This window comes from Phasianus colchicus, chromosome 33 (genome assembly GCF_987193195.1).
Source record: "Phasianus colchicus chromosome 33, bPhaCol1.hap1.1, whole genome shotgun sequence".
Taxonomy (NCBI): Eukaryota; Metazoa; Chordata; class Aves; order Galliformes; family Phasianidae; genus Phasianus; species Phasianus colchicus.
In genome coordinates, this window is record NC_143468.1 from 2,216,726 (window position 1) to 2,242,593 (window position 25,868).

The following is a 25,868-nucleotide window of genomic DNA, read 5'->3' on the forward strand; positions in this document are numbered from 1 at the left end:
GGCAGCAGCGATGCCAGAGCCACGCGTGTGCACCCAACTGTGCCCCCCCCCCCCCCCGCCCCCCCCTTCCCCACCCCTCCTTCCCCCCCCCTTACGGCACCCATTGCACGCAGCAGTGGGCAGGACGCATTTATTGGGGGCCCCCCCCCTTCGAAGCCCCCTCCTCCCCCACCCCCCCCCCTCAATTAAATACAAACCGAAGCTGCTCCCCCCCATCCCCCCCCATCCCCTTCCCTCTCAGGTCCGCCTGTGCGCCCCCCCCCCCCCCTCCGCGTTGCTGTAGTGCAATCAGCCCCCGGGAGGGGGGGGGACACCCCCGGGGGGGGGGGGGAAGGATGGGTGGGGGGGCAGATTTGGGTGTTGTGTCCCCCCCCCCCCCAAAAATGAGGGGCGCGGGCTCAGTGCAAAGTGAGGTGCCCGCGCTGGGGGGCACCAGCAGTGCAGAGCGTGGCACTGTGACAACAGTCCGGGGTGGTCCGGGGTGATGCGGGGACAGATTTGGCACAGCAGTGCCATCGTGGTGACATCCAGCATGGTGACAGGGTTGGTACAGCAGTGCCGTCGTGGTGACATCCATTGTGGTGAACACGGGGTGGCACAGCGGTGCCGTCGCGGTGCCAATCCGTCACGGTGACAGGGTTGGTAGAGTGGTGTCGTCATGGTGATGCCCATCATGGTGGTGGTAGAGGTACAGCAGTGCTGTTGTGGTGACACCCATCACTGTGACGCTGTTGGCGCAGTACTGCTGTCATGGTGATGCCCATCATGGTGACAGTCTTGGCACAGCGGTGCCGTCACGGTGACGTCCATCACGGTGACAGGGTTGGCACAGCAGTGCCATCACAGTGACGTCCATCATGGTGACAGTGTTGGTACAGTGGTGCCATCATGGTGATGCTCATCGTGGTGACAGTGTTGGCACAGCAGCGCCATGATGTTGGTACCCATCACGGTGACACTGTAGGCATAGCAGTGCCATCACAGTGATGTCCATCACAGTGACAGTGTTGGCACAGTGGTGCCATCACGGTGACATCCATCACGGTGACCACAGCAGTGGTGCCATCATGGTGATGCTCATCGTGGTGACAGTGTTGGCACAGCAGCGCCATGATGTTGGTACCCATCACGGTGACACTGTAGGCACAGCAGTGCCATCACAGTGACGTCCATCACCGTGACACTGTAGGCACAGCAGTGCCATCACAGTGACGTCCATCATGGTGACAGTGTTGGTACAGTGGTGCCATCATGGTGATGCTCATCGTGGTGACAGTGTTGGCACAGCAGCGCCATGGTGTTGGTACCCATCATGGTGACAGTGTTGGCACAGCAGTGCCATCACGGTGACGTCCATCACGGTGACAGCGTTGGCACAGCGGTGCCATGGCAGTGATACCCATCACGGTGACAGCGTTGGCACAGCAGTGCCATCACGGTGACCCCCATCGCGGTGCCGCTGTGGGCGCAGCGCTGCCCATCACGGTGCCATCACCCATGGCAGCATCGTCCCCTGCACGGCGGCGGTGCCCAACAGGAACAGCTCTGGCGCTGCCACTCGTGCCGGTGGTGCCCACCCCGGTGCCATCCAGCGGTGCCGCCGGGTTCAGTGCTCCCGCTCCGGTGCTGCCATCTGTCCCAGCTGTTGGCACCCGCTGTAGCTGTGCCCGGTGTGACGGCGCCGTCCGGGTGACGCCGGCGGTGCGGGGACCCCTTTAGGCCTCCGAGGCCGCCTGGGGCTTCAGCTGTGCCTTCTCCATGGCTGTGCCGTAGGGCACCGAGCGCTTGAAGAAGCCCAGCTGGGGGGCATAAGGGGGGGGTCAGGGGGTGACCTGTGGCCCCACATCCCTTGTGCCACCCCCTGTGCATCCCCTGGTGTCGCTTGGAGACCCCCGTGCCACCCTGGGGTCTTCCCTGCCCCCGTATCCCCCATGTTCCTTCCTGACACTTGGGAGACCCCATATCCTGGGGTCTCCCATCCCCCTATGTCCCCCAAATCCTCCCGTGTCCCCTGTGCCCCCCACATCCCCTGCGCTTTCCCATGCCCCTGCGTCCCCCATGTCCCTTGGAGACCCCACGTCCCCTCATGCCACCATTTACCCTGGGGTCTCCCGTATCCCTGCATCCCCCACATCCCCACATGTGCCACCCACATGTTCCCCCATGGCCCCACATCCCCCATGTCCTCCAAAATCCCCCATGCCTCTTGGAGACCCCGCAACCCCTATGCCACCCATGTCCCCTGCTGCCCCCCACGACCCCATATCCTCTGCTCCCTTTATCCCCCCCTCAACACCCCCAGACCCACCTTGTAGAGGCCGTAGCTGAGCAGGGCGAGCAGCAGCAGCCCCAGCAGCACCGCCAGCACCACCACCCACACCGGGACCCCTGCACTGCTCTCAGCACGCGCCCACTGCAACCCCGTCACCACCTGCAGCCCAGAGAGACACCCGTGGGGGTCACCACCCCACAGCATCACCCCACAGCATCACCACCCCACACGCATCATCCCCAGTGTCATCCATGGGGTCATAGCACAGCGTCACCCATTGGGCCACCCATAGCGTCACCTTGTAGGGTCACCCCATGGAGCGTCACCCCACAGCGTCAACCCCAATGTCACCCGTGGGGTCGCTCCACGGCATCCCCCAAAGTGTCATTTGTGGGATCACCCCACAGTGCCATCTGTAGGGTCCCCCCCAGCATCACCTCCAGCATCACCCGTGGGCTCCCACCCCCACCCCAGAGCCCCAGCCTCGCATAGCATCACCCGTGGGCTCAACGTGGGACCACCCCCAGCCCCCCACACTCCCCACAGCCCCATCTCTGCCCCCCACCCCCACTCCCGTGGGTCCCCCCCTCACCTGCAGACTCTGGCTGGGGTAATGGGGGGGCCGCACCCGGTATGGCAGCCTCAGCACCCGGTACTCAGCATCGCAGCGCAGCGCCTGCGCCCGCACCTCCCGCTGCAGCAGCACGGAGTGTCAGCACCCATGGGTGTCACCGACACACGTGGGCACCCGGAACCTGCTGCCACCCGTGGCTGCCCACCCACAGCCACAGTTTCCCACTGACACCCTCGGGTGCCCACCCACATCTCTATGGGTACCCACCCAATGACACCCATGGGTGCCCACCCACACCTATGTCCCCCCCACAGGGGGCAGTGGGGACCTGGCACCCACCCTGGGGCACTGTGACAATGTGCTTACTGAGCACCCACAGCCCCAGAGGGGGGGAGGGGAGCGGGGAGTGGACCCCCAAATTCACACCCACAGGGGATCTGGAGGCACCCATGGGAGACCACGACACCCCCAGGGAACTGTGGCACATGGGAGCTGGGGATGTTGGGGGTGGGGGAGGCAGGAGGCTGTTGGGGGCAATATGGGGGTCCCAGCAAAGTGACAGGGTGCTGGGTGGGGGGGGGATAGGGGTGCTGAGGGTCCCTGTGGGCAGGTGGGCTGTGGGGATTGTAGGGGGGGCACAGAGGGGCACAGGGGGCTGTTGGGGGGCTCTATGGGGGTCCCTGAAAGGTGCCAGGCTGCTGAGAGGGAGGATGGGTGCACTGGGGGTCTTGGTGGGCTGTGGTGCTAATAGGGGGGGGGGGGGAAGGGAATCGGGATGGGGGGGGGTTGCTGAGGGATCCCAGGGGGTGATGGGGGTCCCAGGGGGTGATGGGGGTCCCAGGGGGTGATGGGAGGGTCCCCAAGGGGAGGGGGGTGGGGTCAGGGGGGGTTTTGGGGTATCCAGGGGGGGTTTGTGGGGGGGTCCCAGCTGACCTGCAGGAAGGATCGTGCCCACAGTCGGGCGCTGAGGTGCAGAATCGCCCTCTGCTGCTTCTCCAACCCCCCCATGGGGCAGCTCAGCCTGAAGCACTCCGCCTCGGGGCAGCCCTGCGGACCCCCACCCACGGTGTCACTGGTGATGGCACCCATGGGTGGCACCCACGAGGCGATGGCACGTGCCCCACGATGGGGACGTGGGGATGGGGGCACTCACCAGAGTGCTGGGGGGGCCGGGAGGACCAACCCCCCCCCGCGTGTCCCGGCGCTGCAGTGCGTGGCTGTGCTGGCTCTGCTCCTGTTCCTATGGGATGGGGTCAGGTTGGGGACCGTGCTGTGCCCCCGTCCCCCCCCCCCAGTGCCATCCTCACCACCTCCAGGTGACACCTCTGTCCCCTCCCGTGATGCTCCTCGTCCCCCACTCACACCCCATGTCCACAGTGCCACCCAGTGCCACCCAGTGCCACCCAGTGCCCATCTCTCACTGCCACCCACTGTCACCCAGTGCCATCCAGTGTCACTCAGACTCCCCAGTAATCCCAGTACCCAACCCCCCAGTGCCACCCAGTGACACCCAATGTCCCCCGTGCCCATCTCTCATTGTTGCCCAGTGCCCCCAGCACTCATGTCTCATTGCCACCCAATGTCACCCAGTGTCCCCAGTAATCCCAGTGCCCATCTCTCACTGCCACCCAGTGCCACACAAGTGCCCATCTCTCACTGCCACCCATTGCCACCCAATGTCCCCAGTGCCACCCAGCGCCACCCAGTGCCCATCTCTCACTGCTACCCAGTGCCACCCAATGTCCCCAGTGCCCCCAGTGCCACTCAAAGCCCCTCAGTGGCCATCTCTCACTGCCACCCAGTGCCACCCAATGTCCCCAGTGCCACCCAGTGCCCATCTCTCACTGCCACCCAGTGCCACCCAGTGTCCCCAGTGACCCCAGTGCCACCCAAAGCCACTCACTGCCCATCTCTCACTGCCACCCAGTGCCACCCAGTGCCACCCAGTGTCCCTCAGTGCCCCCAGTGCCATCCAGTGCCCATCTCTCACTGCCACCCACTGTCACCCAGTGCCATCCAGTGTCACTCAGACTCCCCAGTAATCCCAGTACCCAACCCCCAGTGCCACCCAATGTCCCCCGTGCCCATCTCTCATTGTTGCCCAGTGCCTCCCAGTGCCCCCAGCAATCATGTCTCATTGCCACCCAATGTCACCCAGTGTCCCCAGTAATCCCAGTGCCCATCTCTCACTGCCACCCAGTGCCACCCAGTGCCACACAAGTGCCCATCTCTCACTGCCACCCATTGCCACCCAATGTCCCCAGTGCCACCCAGAGCCACCCAGTGCCCATCTCTCACTGCTACCCAGTGCCACCCAATGTCCCCAGTGCCACCCAGTGCCACACAAGTGCCCATCTCTCACTGCCACCCAGTGCCATCCAATGTCCCCAGTGCCACTCAGAGCCACTCAGTGCCCATCTCTCACTGCCACCCAGTGCCACCCAGTGCCCCCAGTGCCACCCAGTGCCCATCTCTCACTGCCACCCAGTGCCACCCAGTGCCACCCAGTGTCCCCAGTGCCCCCAGTGCCCCCCAGTGCCCATCTCTCACTGCTACCCATTGCCACCCAATGTCCCCAGTGCCACCCAGAGCCACCCAGTGCCCATCTCTCACTGCCACCCAGTGCCACCCAGTGCCACTCAGTGCCCATCTCTCATTGCCACCCCGTGCCCCACTCCCATCCCCACGGCCTCACCGCCAACTGCAGTCTGTCCAGGCTGTGGCTGGCACTGCAGTTCCGTGGCCCCGAATGGCCGACGATGTAAAGCACGGGGTGATCACCGAGCATCAGGGGGCAGCTGAGCTCCAGGGTGCCATGGCTGATGGCACTGGGACCCTCATTCACCACCTGGGGGCACGGGGGGGGGTGGGGACATCGTGTGGTGGCATTTGTGGCATGGGGACGTCGCAACCGTGGGTTGGGGATATGGGTGACATGGGGTTGGGGATGTGGGGACACCCATGGGTGGGGGTCACTGGAATTGGGGACATGGGGCTCCTCATGGTTGGAGACATTGGGGACCTGAAGGACTGGGGACATGGGGACCCCCAGGGTTCATGGGGACCCCCAGGGTTCATGGGGACACCTGTGGGATTAGGGACCCTCGGGGATGGGGACATGGGGACCTGCAGGACTGGGGATATGGACACCACTGGGATTGGAGACGTGGGGACCACTGGGACATGGGGACCCCCAAGACTGGGGACATGGATGCCACTAGGAGGGGGGACATGGGGGTCCCCATGGCTGGAGACATGGGGACCTGTAGGACTGGGGACATGGGGACCCTCAGGGTTCATGGGGACCTCCTGGGTTCACGGGGACACCTGTGGGATTAGGGACCCTCGGGGATGGGGACAAGAAGGGTTGGGGACATGGGGGGCCATGGAGATTCATGGGGACACTTATAGAGACATGGAACATCTGTAGGATCGGGGACACGGGGTCCCCCAGGGTTGGGGACATGGGCACAACTGGGACTGGGGACACAGGGACCCCCAGGGTTGGGGACGTGGGCACAACTGGGACTGGGGACACGGGGACCCCCAGGGTTGGGGACATGGAGGGCCATGGATATTCATGGGGACACTTATGGAGACATGGAACATCTGTAGGATTGGGGACATGGGGACCCCCAGGGTTGGGGACGTGGGCACAACTGGGATGGGGACACAGGGACCCCCAGGGTTGGGGACGTGGGCACAACTGGGATGGGGACATGGGGACCCTCAGGGTTGGGGACATGGGCACAACTGGGACTGGGGACACGGGGACCCCCAGGGTTGGGGACATGGAGGGCCATGGATATTCATGGGGACACTTATAGAGACATGGAACATCTGTAGGATCGGGGACACGGGGTCCCCCAGGGTTGGGGACATGGGCACAACTGGGACTGGGGACACAGGGACCCCCAGGGTTGGGGACGTGGGCACAACTGGGACTGGGGACACGGGGACCCCAGGGTTGGGGACGTGGGCACAACTGGGACTGGGGACACGGGGACCCCCAGGGTTGGGGATGTGGGGACCTGCAGGACTGGGGCCAGTGGGACCATTGGGACTGGGGACATGGGGAGCCAAAGGTTTGGGGACACGGGGGCCACCCTTAGATTTGGTGACATCCCCACCCACCTCATAGACAAACTCCACCGGCGGTCCGATGTCCTCCAGGTGCTGGGGGGGCTGTGGGGGCACCCAGCCAGGCTCAGGGATGGTGACAACTTCAGGTCGTGACACCCTAGGGTGGGGGGGGGTGGGGTGGGGAGGAGAGGCTCAGCCCCACATCCCAACCCCTGGTGCCCCCCCCCAGTGGTGTCACTCACCCAAAGGCAGAGAGGCGCGTGGCTGCGCGCACCTCCAGCAGCAGTGCCACCACCTCGCTCTGGGAGTTGTTGGCGTTTTTGCTGTTGGTAAATTGGGGAGGGGTCACCCACAGCCCCCCCCCCCCCCCCCCACCCTCCCCCCCACCCCCAGAACCATCTCACCACGGAGAAAGGCTGGAGGGGGGGGGTGTCACATCTGCACTCCTGCAGGACCCCCACCCATTCAATGGTCTCAGTGTGTGATCCCAACCCCCCAAAAATGGCACCCCACCCTTTTGGGACCCCCCCCCCCACTGTGAGGTGCCCCCCCTGCAGGACCCCCCCACCCACCCAATGGCTGCAGATTGGATTCCTCATCATTTCTCCTCCCCCCCCCCCCAAAATAGGACCCCCCCTCACCTTCTTTTCGACCCCCTCTCCACAACCCACAGATGAACCCCCCCCCCACCCCAATATGCCACAAAATGAGACCCCCCCCCTCATTACCCCCAATTGGGATCCCCCCCCCAATCCATCCCCTACAAAATGGAATTTTCCTGCCCCCCACCCCTCCATCCAAGATGCCCCCCCCCCACCCCAAAGCATCACCAAAAGGGACCCCCCTCAACGCTGCCCCACACTTGGTGGGATTCACCCCATCCCCCTCCATCCCTGGGGACCCAAACCCAACCGGGACCCCCCCCCCCCCACAACCCCCCCCCACCACAAACCCCCCCACCTGCGGATCTGCAGCTCAAAGCGGACGTTTTTGCCACTGTCACTGAGGTGGGGGATCGTGAAGCGCAGCCCCCCCCAGATCTGTGGGGACAGAAGGGGACGTCGCATCGTGCCCCCTATATCCCCTTCCCATCCCCCCACCTCTTTTGTGCCCCCCCCCCTCACTCACACTGGCCCCTGCCTTCATGGGGTTGCCCAGGTCGCACACGAGGGGGCTCGAGCCGTTGCCCCCCCCCAGCTCACAGCTCAGTGCTGAAAAGTTCTGGGGGAAAATGGGGGTGGGGGGGGGAGGGAGGGGGGGCATCAGTGATGCTGCCGCCTCAGGGTGCTGTGGGGCAGCCCCCAACCATGGGCACCCCACACCTGGGGGCGCCCCCATGTTCCAACCCAATCCCTGGGGGCACCCATCCTGTGCTTGGGGTCCCCCCCCCCATACTCCCCCCCCCATACCCAGGGACCCCCACCCCACACCCTCAGACCCCCCCATGTCCCCCCCATACCCTGAGACCCCCACCCACACCCTCAGACCCCACCCATCCCCCCCATACCCAGAGACCCCCACCCCACACCCTGACCTCCCCATCCCCCCATACTCAGAGACCCCCACCCCACACCCTCAGACCCCCCCATGCCCCCTCATCCCCAGAGACCCCCACACCCTCAGACCCCCCATTCCCCCCCCCATACCCTAAGACCCTCACCCCACACCCTCAGACCCCCCATCCCCCCCATACCCAGAGACCCCACCCCACACTCTGACCCTTCCATCCCCTCCCATACCCAGGGACCCCAACCCCACACCCTGACCCCCCCCCCCATACCCAGAGACCCCCACCCCACACCCTCAGACCCCCCATGTCCCCCCCATACCCAGAGACCCCACCCCACACTCTGACCCCCCCATACCCTAAGACCCTCACCCCACACCCTCAGACCCCCCATCCCCCCCCATACCCAGAGACCCCCACCCCACACCCTCAGACACCCTCAGACCCCCTCATGTCCCCCCCATACCCAGAGACCCCCACACCCTCAGACCCCCCCATCCCCCCCCCATACTCAGAGACCCCCACCCCAGACCTTCAGACCCCCCCATGTCCCCCCCATACCAGAGACCCCCACCCCACACCCTCAGACACCCTCAGACCCCCCCATCCCCCCCTCCCATACCCTGAGACCCCCACCCCACACCCTCAGACCCCCCCATGGCCCCTCCATACCCTGAGACCCCCACCCCACACCCTCAGACCTGCCCCTATATCCCCCCCCCATACCCAGAGACCCCCATACCCCACATCCTCTGACCCCCCCATGCCCCCCATACCCTGAGACCCCCACCCCACACCCTGACCTCCCCATCCCCCCCCTACTCAGAGACCCCCACCCACACCCTCAGACCCCCCCATCCCCCCCCATACCCAGAGACCCCCACCCACACACTGACCCCCCCATCTCCCCCATACCCAGGGACCCCACCCCACACCCTCAGACCCCCCATTCCCCCCCCCATACCCAGAGACCCCCACACCCTCAGACCCCCCCCACCCCCCCCCATACCCAGAGACCCCACCCCACACTCTGACCTCCCCATCCCCCCCGTACCCTAAGACCCTCACCCCACACCCTCAGACCCCCCATCCCCCCCCATACCCAGAGACCCCACCCCACACCCTCAGACACCCTCAGACCCCCTCATGTCCCCCCCATACCCAGAGACCCCCACACCCTCAGACCCCCCCCACCCCCCCCCATACCCTGAGACCCCCACCCACACCCTCAGACCCCCCATGTCCCCCCCATACCCAGAGACCCCACACCCTCAGACGCCCCTCCATGCCCCCCCCATCCCCAGAGACCCCCACCCTATACCACAGGAACACCCCAATGTCCTCCCCATACCCAAGACCCCTTCCCCAACCTCAGTGCCTCCCCCCCCCCCAAAATTTCGTACCCCATGGGGGTGCAGCACCCCGGTGTACTGTGCGTGGGGGGGGGGCCGCACGTGCAGCTCAGCTTCGTAAGCCCCCCCCTCACCCTGGTTGCGGGCGATGAAGGTCAGGTTGAGGCTGTTACGATCCCCCAGGTACACAGCACGGCGGTCCCTATGGACACCCACAGCCCTATGGGACCCCCCCCCAACAGGCGGACCCCCACCCCATGGTGCCCTATTGCCCCCCCCCCCCACTTACGTGAATGCTTCCAGCTGCAGGTCAGGCACGCAGACGTTGTCCTCACCGCAGTCCAACTGGATGTGAGCCTGGGGGGGGGCAATGGGGGGCAGTTGGGGACATGGGGGACAATTAGGGGTGGGGGGTTGATAGAGGACAATGGAGGTAATGGGGCATAATGGGGATGGGGGGGATTTGGGGGGTGGGGGGATGAGAAGGGACATTAGGGGCAGTAGGGGTAATGGGGGTAATGGGGGCAATGAGGGGTGGGGGGGTGATAGGGGGCAATAGGGGACATGGGGACAATGGGGGGCAGAGGGGATGGGGGGGTGATAGGGGACAATGGGGGACAATGGGGGGACTTGGGGGGTGGGGGGATGATAGGGGACAACAGGGGACATGGGGACAAGAGGGGACAGTAGAGGTAATGGGGGCAATGAGGGGTGGGGGGGTGGGTGATAGGGGATAAGAGGGGACACGGGGACAATGGGGGGCAGTGGGGATGGGGGGACTTGGGGGGTGAGGGGATCATAGGGGACATTAGGGGACAGCAGGGGTAATGGGGGCAGTGAGGGGTGGGGGGATGATAGGGGACAATAGGGGACACGGGGACAATAGGGACAGTGGGGATGGGGGGGTGATAGAGGACAATGGGGGACATGGGGACAATAGGGGACAGCAGGGATAATGGGGGCAATGAGGGGTGGGGGGGTGATAGGGGACAATAGGGGACACGGGGACAATGGGGGACAGTGGGGATGGTGGGATGGGGGGGATGACAGAGGACAATGGGGCACGTGGGGACAATGGGGGACGATCAAGGACATAGGAGGACATGGGGGGACGTAGCAGGTGGGGGGTGAGAAGGGACAATAGGGAACATGGGGACAAGGGGGGACAGTGGGGATGGGGGGTGACAGAGGACAATGGGGGCCAATGGGGATGGGGGGGGATGTGGGGGGCCTTGGGGGGATGATGGGGACAGTGGGGGGTATGGGGACAATGGGGGACGTGGGCGATGGGTGACACAGGGGACACAAGAGGTGATGGGGACGATGGCACCGCGATGGCACCATGGGGTGGCACCAGGTGCCACTGGGTGCCACTGGGTGCCACTGGGAGCCATGGGGTGGCAGTGGGTGCTGTGGGGTGACAGTGGGTGGCAGTGGGTGACAACACACCTTGGCCTCCAGGCGGGTGCGTGTGGTGGCTGCCAGCACCGGGTGCAGCCCGTGGGCATCGGGGGGGGCGTGGGGGTCCAGGGCGAAGCTCAGCCCCACGGCGATGGGTGACAGCTTGTCTCGGAACTCCGACTCGTTCTGCAGAGGGGGGGGATGAGAGCAGAGCTGTGGGGTGCATCCATGAACCCCCACCCCCCACTCGGGACACCCCCGTGCATCCCAGCCCATACCCAGGGAGCCCCATATGAACCAACCCCATACCCAGGGAACCCTACCCCATATCCAGGGACCCCCATATGCACCCACCCCATTCCCAAGGACCCCCATATGCACCCACCCTATACCCAGAGACCCCCATATGAACCAACCCCATACCCAGGGACCCCTACCCCATACCCAGGGACCCCCATATGCACCCACCCCATCTGCAGGGACCCCCACATGAACTTACCCCATACCCAGGAACTCCCACCCCATCCCCAAGGACCCCCATATGCACCCACCCTATACCCAGAATCCCCCATATGAACCAACCCCATACCCAAGGACCCCTACCCCATATCCAGGGACCCCTTATGCACCCACCCCATCCACATGGTCCCCCATGTGCACCCGCCCCATCCCCAGGCACCCCATATGCACCTACCCTATACCCAAGGACCCCCACCCCATATCCAGGGTCCCCCGTATGCACCCACCCCATACCCAGGGACCCCCACATGAACCAACCCCATTCCCAGGGACCCCCACCCCATCCCCAAGGACCCCCATATGCACCCACCCCACCCCCAGGTACCCCACCCCAACTCAGGACCCCCAGCCCCCCCCCACCCCATACCCGTAGGAACACAGCCATGCTGTGGCACCGTGCGCCCGCTCCGTTGGGGACGGGGACAGCGAGGGTCAGGGTGGGCTCACGACCCCCCAGGAACAGCGCCCGCCTCCCCCCTGGAGCCTTCAGCCCATCCAGGGTCAGCTCCACTGCAAAGCCTGGGGGGGAGAAAGGGGGGGGCACATCCAATATTGGGGTTCGGTGTCCTCCTTCAGTGTCCCCTCAGTGCCCCCCACCCCAAACACTCACCAATAGGACCGGGGACGTGGCGACCCGAAGCGTTGAGGCAGAAGCTGACGTTGATGCTGGGGGGGGTGGGACACAGCAGGGGCACCCATGGGACCTCCCCTCCCCTTCCCCACAGCGTCCGCTGCATGTCAGTGGCCCCCCCCCAGAGCACCCACCCCACACCCTGGGACCCCCATATGCACCCACCCCATTCCCAGGGACCCCCATATGAATCCACCCCATACCCAGGGACCCCTGCCCCATATCCAAGGACCCCCACCACACATCTTGGGACCCCCACATGCACCCATTCCACCCCCAGGGACCCCCATATGCACCCACCCCATACCCAGGGACCCCCACCCCACATCTTGGGACCCCCATATGCACCCACCCCATACCCAGGGACCCCTGCCCCATATCCAAGGACCCCCACCCCATACCTTGGTCCCCCATATGCACCCACCCCATTCCCAGGGACCCCCACCCCATATGCAAGGACCCCCACCCCATCCCCAGGCACCCCATATGCACCCACCCCACCCCCAGGGACCCCCATATGCACCCACCCCATTCCCAGGGACCCCCACCCCACACCTTGGACCCTCATATGCACCCACCCCATTCCCAGGGACCCCCACCCCATATGCAAGGGCCCCCACCCCACACCCTGGACCCCCATATGCACCCATCCCATACCCAGGGACCCCCATATGCACCCACCCCATACCCAGGTGCCACCCCCCCCAGCACCCCCACGCCCCCATCACGCACCACGAGGTCCCCATCACCCCCAGATGTCCCCTCCCACTGTCCCCAAACCCCAAAACCAACCCCATACCACCCGAGACCCCCAAATACCCCCCACCCCACTGTCTCCTGGGTTTCCCCACACCCCCTGGGCGTCCCCAAGCCCCCCGTGCCCCCCAAATACCACCCACCCCACAGTCCCCTGTGTGTCCCCAAGCCCCCAGTGACCCCCTAGTGCCCCCAGTGCCACCCATTGTCACCACACCACCCGAGACCCCCAAATACCCCCCACCCCACTGTCTCCTGGGTTTCCCCACATCCCTGGGCATCCCCAAGCCCCCTTGTACCCCCTGTGCCCCCCAAATACCCCCCACCCCATTGTCTCCTGGGCATCCCCACGCCCCCTTGTACCCCCTAGTGCCACCCAAATATCCCCCACCCCACAGTCCCCTGTGTGTCCCCAAGCCCCCAGTGCCCCCAGTGCCCCCCAATGCCACCCACTGTCACCACACCACCCATGCCCCCAAATACCCCCCACCCCACTGTCTCCTGGGCGTCCCCAAGCCCCCTCGTACCCCCTGTGCCCCCCAAATACCCCCCACCCCACTGTCTCCTGGGCATCCCCACTGTCCCCTGGGTGTCCCCAAGCCCCTCCCAGTGCCACCCACTGTCACCCACCATGGCACGTGGACGTCGGTGCCCTCCAGGACGCAGCCTCGCTCTTCGGGGTTGAACATGGTGGGCACAACAGCCAGCGAAGCGCTGGCATGGACAATGGGGCGACCCCTGGGGACAGCGTGTCAGGAACGGGGTGGGCACCCAGGGGACACCCCCCACCCACCCCGGTTGGGTGATGGCACCCACCTGTACACCACGGCCGTGTCCACCCCGAAGGCGCCCACCAGGAGGTCTGTGGGGAGAGGGTGAGGTGTGGGTGGTGGCAATGGGTTGTGGGGCACCCATGGGTGGCGCTGCTGTGGGGTGGTGGGTGTCCTCAGCCATGGGGTGGCACTGCCATGGGGTGGGTGGGGTGGGTGTCCATGGCCGTGGGGTGGCTATGGGGTGGCTATAGGGTGGTGGAGTGGGTGTCCATGGCCATGGGGTGGCACTGCTGTGGGGTGGGTGTCCTTATGTCCCTATCCATGGGGTGGCAATGCTGTGGGGTGGGTGCCCATGGCTATGGGGTGGTGGAGTGGGTGTCCCTGTCCATGGGGTGGCAATGCTGTGGGGTGGGTGCCCATGGTCATGGGGTGGCACTGCTGTGGGGTGGGTGTCCCTATCCATGGGGTGGCAATGCTGTGGGGTGGGTGCCCATGGCTATGGGGTGGTGGGGTGGGTGCCCATGGCCATGGGGTGGCACTGCCATGGGGTGGGTGTCCCTATGTCCCTATCCATGGGGTGGCAATGTTGTGGGGTGAGTGCCCATAGCTATAGGGTGGTGGGGTGGGTGTCCATGGCCATGGGGTGGCACTGCTGTGGGGTGGGTGCCCATGGTCATGGGGTGGTGGGGTGGGTGTCCCCAACCATGGGGTGGCACTGCCATGGGGTGGGTGTCCTTATCCATGGGGTGGTGGGGTGGGTGCCCATGGCCATGGGGTGGCACTGCTGTGGGGTGGGTGTCCCTATCTGTGGGGTGGCATTGCCATGGGGTGGGTGTCCCTATGTCCCTATCCATGGGGTGGCAATGCTGTGGGGTGGGTGCCCATGGTCATGGGGTGGCACCCCTATCCATGGGGTGGCACTGCCATGGGGTGGGTGTCCCTATCCATGGGGTGGCAATGCTGTGGGGTGGGTGCCCATGGCTATGGGGTGGTGGAGTGGACGTCCATGGCCATGGGGTGGCAATGCTGTGGGGTGGGTGTCCCTATCCACGGGGTGACACCACGGGTGCCATTGCTTTACCCCACATCTCCTCACCTGGGTATCCGTTGCCATCCAGGTCGGTGTCCCCACGTAGGGCGGCCCCAAAGAAGTCAGGGTTCCGGCCGGGCGCCCACTGCCCCCTCAGCACCTGGGCAGGGTGGGGGTGCAGCCCAGCCCCCCTCCCACTGTAGATGTACACCAAACCCCGGCGATCCTCGGCCCCCAGCGGAGCCCCCACTGCCACATCTGGACCCCCCCCCCCCCCCACCAGCACCGTCAGTGGGGCTGTAGGGTGGGGAGGGGGTCACCGCACCCCCCTGTGCCACCCAATCCCTGAGCATCCCATGCATCCCCCCCATAGCCCATGTACCCCATGAACACCCCCCCCATGGCACCCTATAGCCCTATGACCCCCCCCAATAACCAAAGTACCCCCTGCAGCCCCCCCATGGCATCCTATAGCCCAGTACTCCATGAAGACCCCCCCCCCATGGCACCCTATAGCCCTGTGCCCCCCCCCTCCATAGCCCAGTACCCCATAAAGACCCCCCCATGGCACCCTATAGCCCTGTGCCCCCCCCAATAACCAAAGTACCCCCTGCAGCCCCCCCATGCCATCCTATAGCCCAGTACCCCATGAAGACCCCCCCCCCATGGCACCCTATAGCCCTGTGCCCCCCCAATAACCAAAGTACCCCATGAACAGCCCCCCATGGCACCCTATAGCCCTATGACCCCCCCCAATAACCAAAGTACCCCCTGCAGCCCCCCCATGGCACCCTATAGCCCTGTGCCCCCCCCCAATAACCAAGGTACCCCCTGCAGCCCCCCATGGCACCCTATAGCCCTGTACCCCCCCCCCAATAACCAAGGTACCCCCTGCAGTCCCTCTATGGCACCCTATAGCCCAGTACTCCATGAAGACCCCCCCCCCATGGCACCCTATAGCCTAGTACACCATGAAGACCCCCCCCCATGGCACCCTATAGCCCTGTGCCCCCCCCCCAATAACCAAAGTACCCCCCGCAGCCCCCCCCATAAGCACTGTGCCCCCCCCACACTTCCCCCTGTTCCCCCCATTCCCCCAGCACTTTTTACACCCCCCCCCCACAACCCGTGTCCCCATTGCCCCCCCACCCCCTTACCCCACATTACCTGCGCCCCCCCCCACCCCCTGATCACCCCAATGCCCCCCCCCACCCCCCATCCCCTATACCCCCCCCAACACCCCTCATCCCCCACACATCCCCCCCCACCCCACCCCCCTTGACCCCCCCCCCATTCCCACCATTGAATCCATCCAGGTCGAGGTCCCCCAGCGCAGCGATGGCGCTTCCAAAGCGCCCAAATTCCTGGGGTCCGGTGAGGGCCATGGTGGGGTTGGGGGGCATGGAGGAGGGGGGGGTAGACAGGTGACCCCCCCCCTGCAGGTAGAGATACACCCTGCCCACCTCTTGCACTCTCCCATCTCCTGTGCGCTCCATAAAGAGGGGGGCCCCCACCAGGAGGTCGCTCAGCCTGCGAGGGTCAGAGCTCAGGTTGGGGGGGGGGGGGTCCCAGCACCCATATGGGGGGGGGGGGTTGGGGGGGAAGTTTTGGGTGGGGGGGGGGGGACGACACGACTCACCCATCATTGTTCACATCTGTGGCTGCCACTGCGTAGCCAAAATATGCTGCCATCTGTTAAGGGGGGGGTGATGGAGGGGACCCTATGGAGTGCCCCCCCCCCCATTGCACATCCCCCCCCCACCCCTATGGATGCTCTCATCCTATACAGCTGCTCCCCAATAGGTACCCCCCCCCTGCCCCCCCCCCCCCATATGGGTGCTCCCACTTCACATAGGAGACCCCAGACCCACATGGGTGCCCCCCCCCCCCCACCTTACACAAACCACCCCCCTCCCACCACTCCCCCCTTACATTCAAGGGTCCTACGGGGGTCCCAAACACCCCCCTCACCCCAAACCCCCACAACCCCCCTCCCTCCTAGGGGATCCTATGAGCTCCCCCCCCCCCCGTGGGAACCCCAAAACCCCCAAAGCCCCCCCCCAAAAAAAACCCACCTGCTCCCCTGAGAAGTTGTACAACGACTTCATGTTGGTGCCATTGAGGATGGTGACCTGGGGGGGACACAGATGGGGGACATTGAGACACAGGGAACCCCACAGCATCCTGTGTCCCCCCCCCCCCAAAAAAACAACCCCCATTCCCCCCCCTTTCAGCCTTACGTAGCCATAGGTGAGGTTGCCCTTGGGGACACCGGCCACAAAGTCTGCAAAGGGACAAAGTGACAGCATGAACCCACGTCACACCCAGCTGGGGAGGGGGGGGGACACCCTATGCTGTCGTCCCCCCCCCATCCCAATGGGGGCACAGCACCCACCTTGCGTTGCGTCCCCGCTGAACTCTCCAACTGCCACCGAATACCCTATGGGGTGACAGGTGTCACTGCTGTCCCCCCCCCCACCAAAAGGTGTCCCCTCCCCACGTCCCCGCGTCCCTTCCCATCCCTGATGTCCCCCATGTCCGTCTCATGTCCGTCTGTCCCCATGTTCCCATGTCCCCATACACAACCCCATCAATGATGTCCCCCACATCCATGTCCGTCTGTCCCCATGTCCTTGTCCCCATGTCCCCACACACATCCCCACCTCTGATGTCCCCATGTCCATCTCATGTCCGTCTGTCCCCATGTCCCCATGTCCCCACACACAACCCCATCAATGATGTCCCCCACATCCATGATGTCCCCCATGTCCATCTCATGTCCGTCTGTCCCCATGTCCTTGTCCCCATGTCCCCACACACATCCCCATTTCTGATGTCCTCCATGTCACCATGTCCATCTCATGTCCGTCTGTCCCCATGTCCCCATATATCCCCATACACAACTCCTTAATGATGTCCCCACATCTATGTCCGTCTGTCCCCATGTCCCCATACATCCCCATCTCTGATGTCCCCATGTCCATCTCATGTCCGTCTGTCCCCATGTCCCCAAACACATCCCCATCTCTGACATCCCTCACATCCATCTCACGTCCGTCTGTCCCCATATCTTTGTCTCCATGTCCCCATGTCCCTATACGTTCCCATGTCCCCACATTTCCCTTGTCCCCACACACATCCCCATCTCTGATGTCCCCATGTCCATCTCATGTCCGTCTGTCCCCATGTCCCCATGTCCCCATACACAACCCCATCTCTGATGTCCCCCACATCCATGTCCATCTGTCCCCATGTCCTTGTCCTTATGTCCCCACACACATCCCCATCTCTGATGTCCCCACATCCACGTCCATCTGTCCCCATGTCCTCGTCCCCACGTCCCCACACACCCCCCCACCTCTGACACCCCCACCTCCCCACATCACCGTGTCTATCCCACATCCACCTGTCCCCACACCTTTGCCTCGATGTCCCCACGTGTCCCCAAACCCCCCCCCTGTCCCCCCCCCACATCCCCACCTACCCATATAACTGTCATCATAGGTGGCGGCCGCCTGGCGAGTCTGCAGCTGCCCAGCCACATCCTGGATGAAGTATTCGGGGTAATTGGAGGCAGCAATTTGCTCCTGCGTCGCCGACATCACCTGCCCTGAGATGGGGGGGGGAAGGGGGGACATCTCAGCACCCATGGGTGGTGGTTGGGGGGGGGTATTTGGGGGTCACGAGGGCATTAAGGGACACACGGAAGGGTAGAGGAGGGGTTTGGAGGGGGTTTGGGGTGTGTTTAGGGGCAGCTGGGGGTGTTGGGGGGGGGTTGGGGGCAGGCAGGGGTATCTGGGGGGGGTATTTAGGTGCTTGGAGGGGTATTTGGGGGGGTTTTGGGGGGGTCTCACCTTGCCAGAAGTAACTGCCAGGACCCCCCAGGAGCACACGTCCAGTCTGCAGAGATGCAACCGTTCAGCCCAAGGACCCCCAGTGCCCCCCCACTTTACACCCCCCCACCCCGACACCCCCCTATACCTCCCCCCCCATTGCCCCATTTACCCCATCACACTCTGCCCGCCCCCCCCCCCCAGCCCTGGGGGTCCAGGGCCCCCCATCCCCACAATATCCCCTATGTCCCCTTATAGTGCCCCCCCCTGTGCCCCTACCTGGGTGAACTCCGCACTGAACCCCCCCTGGCAGTAGCCCTGCCCAGCTTCAGAGTTCAGATCTGTGGGGGAGAGAAATGGGGGGGGGGAGGGGAGGTTGGGGTCCCATGGGTGCCCCCCCTCTGGGTGTGGGGCTGCCCAGGGTCCCATAGGTGTCACCCCCCCCCACTCCAAGCATTAGGCATAGGGGATGTAAGGGGGTGGTCCCATGGGTGCTGGGGGGGGGGGTCCCAACAGTGAGGCGCCACCCCAGGGTGAGAGGAGGGGGGGGGTCACCCATGGATGGTGGAGACGCTTGGGGGGTCCGTGTGGGTGTCACCTCCTGATGTCAGGCTTGGTGTGGGGGAGGAAGGGGGGCAGTGGGTGGTGGGGGTCCCATGGGTGGGGTCCCATGGGGGGGGGGTCTCACCTGAGCGGCACGGCGCGTATTCAACGAACTTGGAGAAGTTGCCAATGGAGAGGAAACAGGTGCCCACCGGGTCTCGCCCCCCCTCATCCTTTATGGGGCGCCAGCTGTACAGGGGGGCACAAGCCTGGGGGGGGGGAAGGGAGGGGCACAGATAAACGTGGGGCACAAGGAAGGGTCTGCATATATACACATATAACCCAACCTTGTGCCCCCCTTCCTTCAGACCCCCCCCCCCCATACCAGGATGGATGCGTTGTGCGCCCGCACCGTGGCCCCAAACCACTGCAGGGATTTGAACTCCATGGGGTCGGGGTTTTCAGTGTTGTTGCCCCCAAAGTCATTGGGGTGGCTGCGGGTCCCTGCAGGGGGAGATGGAGCACACACAGAAGGGTCAGACCCCCCTCTCCCCCCCCCCCCCAGAACCCACAGGACCCCAACCTCAGCTGCACACCTTCCCGAAGTGCCCTTGGGTTTATGGTTAACCAAGCAGGCACCGCTCAGCCATGGGGCCAAGGCCACCGCAGGGGGGGACAACGTGGGGGGCACAAAGCTGTGGGAGGTGGGGGGGGGGGGGCAGAGGGGTGCTGGGGTTACGTGGCTCTGCCCCCCTGGACACGCTGGCCCAGTGCCTGCAGCTCCTGCCCCCAGCTGTGCCCGTCCCCATACCTGGCTGTGCCCTGTCCCTATATCCTATCCCTGTGCCACCCCCATAGCTGATCACATACTGTCCCATACCCATTGTCTTCTGTCCCCAAACCCAGCTGTGCTCTGTCCCCGTGTCCTTTAAGCCATCCTCACAGCCATCCCCACCCCATGGCATTGTCCCATCCCTGTTCGCACCCCTGTCCCCATTGCCAACCCCACACCCCCGTGCTCAGCCATCCCCATCCCTGCCCCCACATCCTCTCCCTCTGCTTTGTCCCTCCCCACCCCACGGCTTCGTCCCATCCTTGTCCCCATTGCCAACCCCATATCCTTCTCCCCATCCCCATCCCCTGCCCATACATTTGTCCCCATCGCTGCCCCCACTCTCGTGCCCATCCCATCCCCATCCCTTACCGATGTGGTCGAAGTCAATGGGGGTGCAGTCAGTGCTGGGGGGCCATGGGCAGTGGTAGACGGCCCCCCCCTGGGTGACGTTGGGTTGACTCGTGTTGGCTTTGGGAGCCCCAACCAGGATGCTGACACTGGGGGGGGGTGGGGTGGGGAGGGGGACGACAGGAACACGTTCAGGGAAGGTCACCCCATGGGAATGTGGGGACCCGGGGGCGTCCCGTCCGGGGGGGGGGGGGGGGAGGTCATGGCTCTGAGTCACCAAAACCACCGACGGTTCGGGGGAGGGGGGGGGGCGGGACACGTGGGGGAGGAGGGGGCACGACGGTGGTCGGGACCCACAAAGACGGGAAATGGGGACCCTCAGCACTGCGGTGGAATGGAGGAGTGGGGTCCCCAAAAATACCCCGGGGGGGGGTGGGATGTGTGGCACCCTGAGGGCCCCATCACCGCCATTCTGGGTCGGGGGCGGGGGGGTCCGGCCGAGCTCCTTCACCGCCTCCCCCCCCCCCTCCCCGAGGCCGTTCCAGGCTCCGGTTACAGGAAGCGCTCCGGGACCCCCGGCGGGGGGTGGGGGTTCGCCTCGGTGGGGCCGCCGGGGGTCCGGGACGGAGCTCAGCCCCCCCCCGCCCTCCTTTCCTCCCCGGGTTGTTTCCGTTTCCCGGCTCCCGCTCCCCATCCCGATCCCGTTACTCATTCCCGCTTCCCCATCCCGTCCCCATTCCCTTTTTCCCGTCCCGTCTCCCGGATCCGCTTCCCGTTCCCCGTTCCCCGTTCCCCGTCCCGTTCCCCGCCCCGCTCCCGGTTCCCCATCCCCGTTCCCCGTTCCCATTCCCCGCCCCGGGGCCGCTCCCCATCCCTTTGGGGCCGCTCCCTCCCGCCCCCGTTCCCCGTTCCCGTCTCCCCGTCCCGTTTCCCTCCGCCCCGTTCCCTCCGTCCGCCCCGTCGGGCGGTACCGGTTCCGCCCCATTCCCGGTACCTGTGGGGTCGGGGCAGGTAAAAATCCAACGCGAAACCAAAGAGGGACCCGGGGGACCCCCGGAAGGCGAAGGGCCGCGACGTCTCCAGGTTGAAAGCGACGGCGGACGGCAGCAGCAGCGACAGCAGCACCGGGAGCAGCGCCCGGTAACGGAACCGACGGCTCCGGGGCCATCGCGGCGGGGCCGGGGGGGTCATGGCGGAGCGGGGCTGCCCGGTTCAGCGCTGCCGCCCGCTTCGGAGTCCCCTCGGAAAGTGCCCGGGGGGGTCCGGGCCGCCCCCGCCCCGCCCCGTCGTGACTCACCGGGGAGGAGCCACGGCCCCAAAGCACCGGGACCGGCACCGGAGCGGTTGCGAGGGGGGGACGGGGACAGAGGGACACCGGGATTGGGGACAGCGGGAACCGGGATGGACCTGGGGGGAGGGGGGGGGGTGGTAGGAATTTCCCGGGGGGGACACCGGGATGACGGGACGCCACGAGGAGACGGAGCAGCGGGATTCCCCCGGGGGGGAACGGAGACCGGGAGAAGGGATGCGGAACTGGGACAGCCGGAGGGATGGGGAAAGTAAAGGGAATGGGGACGTCGGGAATGGGGACGTCGGCAATGGGACAAGGGGGTGGGATGGGGACAGGGGGATGGGGACACTTCAGTGTGGGGACGGGGACGTTGGGCACTGAGAATGGGGTTATCCCAGTGGGACGGCGGGAAGTGGGGAGCAAAGGGGTGGGGATACAGGAAATGGATGGGAATATGGGATGTGGGGACACTGGGGACATGGGGTTATAGGGATATGGGGATATGGGGACATGGGGACATCGGGGACATGGGGATATGGGGATAGAGGGATATGGGACATGGGGATATAGGGATATGGGGTTATAGGGATATGGAGATATGGGACATGGGGATATGGGGACATGGGGACATTGGAGACATGGGGATATGGGGACATTGAGACATTGGAGACATTGGAGACATGGGGATATGGGGGACATTGGAGACATGGGGACATGGGGACATTGGGACATTGGAGACATTGGAGACATGGGGATATGGGGGACATTGGAGACATGGGGACATTTGGGGACATTGGAGACATGGAGATATGGGGACATGGGGACATTTGGGGACATTGGAGACATGGGGATATGGGGGACATTGGAGACATGGAGATATGGGGACATGGGGACATTTGGGGACATTGGAAACATGGGGATACGGGGACATAGGGATATGGGGCATGGGGACATTGGAGACATGGGGATATGGGGACATAGGGATATGGGGCATGGGGACATTGGAGACATGGGGATATGGGGACATAGGGATATGGAGACATTGGGGACATGGGGACATTGGGGACAAAGGGATATGGGGATAGGGGGATATGGGAACATTGGAGACATGGGGACATTGGGGACATGGGAATATGGGGATATGGGGACATTGGGGACGGGGACATGGGGATATGGGGACATGGGGATATAGGATATGGGGATATGGGACACTGGTGGGGGGCAGGAGGGTGAGAGCCCAGGGAATGGAATGTGGGTACAGTGTGGGGATGTGGTGGCATGGGACACGGGGGTACTGTGACAGGGAGGGGACAAAAGGGACACTGTGGCCGGGGGACAATGAGGGGGGGTCCACGTGGGGCAGAAGTGGGGGGTGGGGGCACAGGACAGGAAGCAGACGTGAGTGGGACAGTGAGGAGACACCAGGGGGGCCGGAGCCGCTTCCAGGAAGGAAATGGTGGAAATGGAGCTGGAGCCGTTCCCATACGACTGTGGGGGGAACCCCCCCCAGACCCCTCCCCAAAAGAGGACAGTGCCCAAACGCAGGGTGGTTGTGCAACGGTGTGCAAGGCGAGCAGCCATGGGTGCCGTTATCCCTTTGTGCCAAGGGCGCACAGCTGGGGACCCGCGCTTGGCGAGTGTGCAAATGCACCTCCCAGTGTGTGAGCGTGCAAATACACCCCCAAATATACGAGCGTGCAAAATGCACGCCCGCCTCCTCCTTCCACGTGTGTGTGCAAATCCGCACGTTTCCCCACCGCGCAAAGAGCGCTGAGCGTCGGCTGCCTGAGCGTGCAACGTTTGCACGTTTCTCCCTCTCTACTCGTGCAAGAGGTGCCCCCCCCGCAGGGCCCCGTGCGAGGGGGGTGCCTGGGCGTGCGAGGGGCCGCGGTGGGAGGGGGGCTGTGCAAAGGGGGGGGGGTAGGGGGGGGTCGGGGCCTCGCACGGCTGCTGCGGGGCCGCCGCATTCCTGCGCCGCTGATGCAATGGCGGCCGGCACAGCTGGGCAGGGGGTCCGGGGGATTTGGGGTCAGGGGGGGAGAGGGGGGGACATGGGGGTGTCCCTTTGTCCCCTGTGGTGTGGATGGGATGGGAGCCCCCCGCTCTGTGCAGCATGGGGTGCTGCTCGCACCGCTGCTTTTCACCTTTGGGTGCTGAGCGCGGGGGTTTGCACACGAGGGGGTGTGTGTTTGTGTGTGTGTGTGTGTGGGGGGGGGGGGGGGTGTTTGTGCCCCCACGGTGCCTGTGGGGACAATGGGGACATTTCCGTGGTTGGGGACGGGGAAGTGACGGCGGGTGCTGAACAATGTGCTGGCGCCGGAGCCCTTCCTGCCCTCGCACGCCAGGCCCCATGTTGGCCTCTGCCCCTGGTGCACACGCGTGTGCCCGGGCACCGTCTGCTGTGCTCACCCCGTGTCAGCACCGTGCATTGCACGCTGTTTGCTCGTGCCTCAGTTTCCCCTCTGTTCTGTTTCCCATGGAGATCCTAAGGCCTGGTTCCCCCCTTCCCCCTCCTTTTCCCCAGAGTGTGGCTCCCTGCACCCCCAGCCCCATTTCTGCTCCCCATTCCCAGGACACCCCCACAGCCCCACCTCGGGTTCACCCCACGGCTGCCATTCCCCACAGTTCCCATTCCCTGGGTGCTCCCCATTTCCCCCCATCCCGCAGACACCCCATGGGTACCATCCTTGTGGACCCCCATCCCTCCACCCACCCCCCATTCTCAGAACAGCCCTACAACCCTCCTCTGGGGGGGCACCCAATGGCCTCCCATCTTCCCCTACCCCATTCCAGGACCCCTCATAGCCCTCCTGCCTCCATAGCCCTCCTGCCTCATAGCCCCCCATCCCGTAGACACCCCATAGATACCACCCCTATACCCCACCCCCCCCAAAGGACACCCTGTGGGCCCCCCCATCTGTGCTTGGGACACCCCCAGCCCCACCCAGGGATGCCGATGCCGGGGTCAGGGTGCGGGTGCCCCCGGCTAAGTATGGCCAGGGCGTCCCTGAGTCACTGCAGGGCCTGGAGGGGGGGGGAGGGGGGGCTGCGGGGGGCCCCAAGCCTGACTCACCGCCGCCGCCAGCCCCTATATAGCCTGGGCCTGCAGCGGGGCCACGTCACCCCCTGCCCCCTCCCTCTGCTGGGGCACAGCAGCATTTGGGGGGGCTGGGATGGGAAAAGCATGTGGGTGGCCGAGGGGGGAAAATCCCCAGGGAGACACGGGGGCACCCAAAGGTGGGGAAAAGAAGGAGGCGGGGGGGGGGGGGTTAAGCTCGGTGATCCGGGGTGCACACGCGTGTGCCGGGGGTTCGGTGTCACCGTGCAGGGGGTGCAGGGAATGGAGCCATCCCAAGGCTGGCACGGGGCCCAGTGCTGTGCAGTGCAGCCCCACGCGCCGAATGCTTCCCAAAAAGGCACTGGAACTGCAGGCGTTGGGGAGAGCACACACAGCCAGGAAGGGGGGCAGCGGGGGGGCAGGCAGGGACATGGGAATGTGTGGGGACACGGGCAGGGATGTGGGTAGAAATACAGGTGGGAACGTGGAAATGCTCAGGGAAATGGGCATGGGAACGTGCAGGGCTGTGGGCTAAAGCATGGGCAAGGACGTGGCACAGGCAGGGCACAAGCAGGGACACAGAGAGGGATGTGGGCAAGGCCATGGCACTGAACTGTGATCAGGAAAACACAGGGATGTGGGCATGGCAATGATCAGAGACACCTGCCACAGCCACAGGGCAGAGGTGGCACCGCAGGGACTGACACACACACGTGTAACAGGAGGCCCCACTGGGACAGGAACACACACGCAGTGTGCAAACATCAACCCTGCATCTGCACACACACACACCTGCACGCTGCCAGCTGTGCCCTCCTGCCCCCCTCCCAACCCCATTTTGGGCCCCTTGGGGACGTGCCAGCCCTCCCCATTGCCAGCCCTCCCAGCTCAGCCCCACTGCAGCCAGCTGACGTTGTGCAAAACCCCACAGCCCCCCCCAGACCGACGCAGTGCTTGTGATAAAACCAACCCTGAGTGTGGGGCATTGTAAGGGCACGAGCTTCAGCTTCAGCACCGTAAGGTGACACAGACACTGCACTGCCCTCCTCACCCCAGCCCTGC

At 64.9% G+C, this 25,868-nt stretch overlaps 1 protein-coding gene across 1 annotated transcript; it reads right to left on the reverse strand.

Moving 5' to 3' along the window:
- Nucleotides 1–335: 335 nt before the first annotated feature.
- On the reverse strand, nt 336–21,733 carry ITGA5 (integrin subunit alpha 5). Its single transcript, XM_090128242.1, has 30 exons — nt 21,452–21,733; nt 20,479–20,606; nt 19,660–19,778; nt 19,420–19,543; nt 19,011–19,072; nt 18,753–18,798; nt 18,383–18,508; nt 17,294–17,338; nt 17,139–17,182; nt 16,974–17,030; nt 16,538–16,590; nt 16,199–16,428; nt 14,965–15,156; nt 13,912–13,957; nt 13,726–13,833; nt 12,319–12,374; nt 12,076–12,227; nt 11,238–11,375; nt 10,078–10,145; nt 9,840–9,990; nt 8,058–8,150; nt 7,890–7,969; nt 7,172–7,252; nt 6,981–7,086; nt 5,542–5,694; nt 4,000–4,086; nt 3,780–3,893; nt 2,865–2,966; nt 2,309–2,431; nt 336–1,799 (listed from the first exon to the last, which is right to left on the reverse strand). Exons 1-30 carry the CDS (start codon nt 21,646–21,648, stop codon nt 1,716–1,718), a joined length of 3,165 nt encoding a protein of 1,054 aa, XP_089984368.1. The 5' UTR covers nt 21,649–21,733; the 3' UTR covers nt 336–1,715.
- Nucleotides 21,734–25,868: the final 4,135 nt, after the last annotated feature.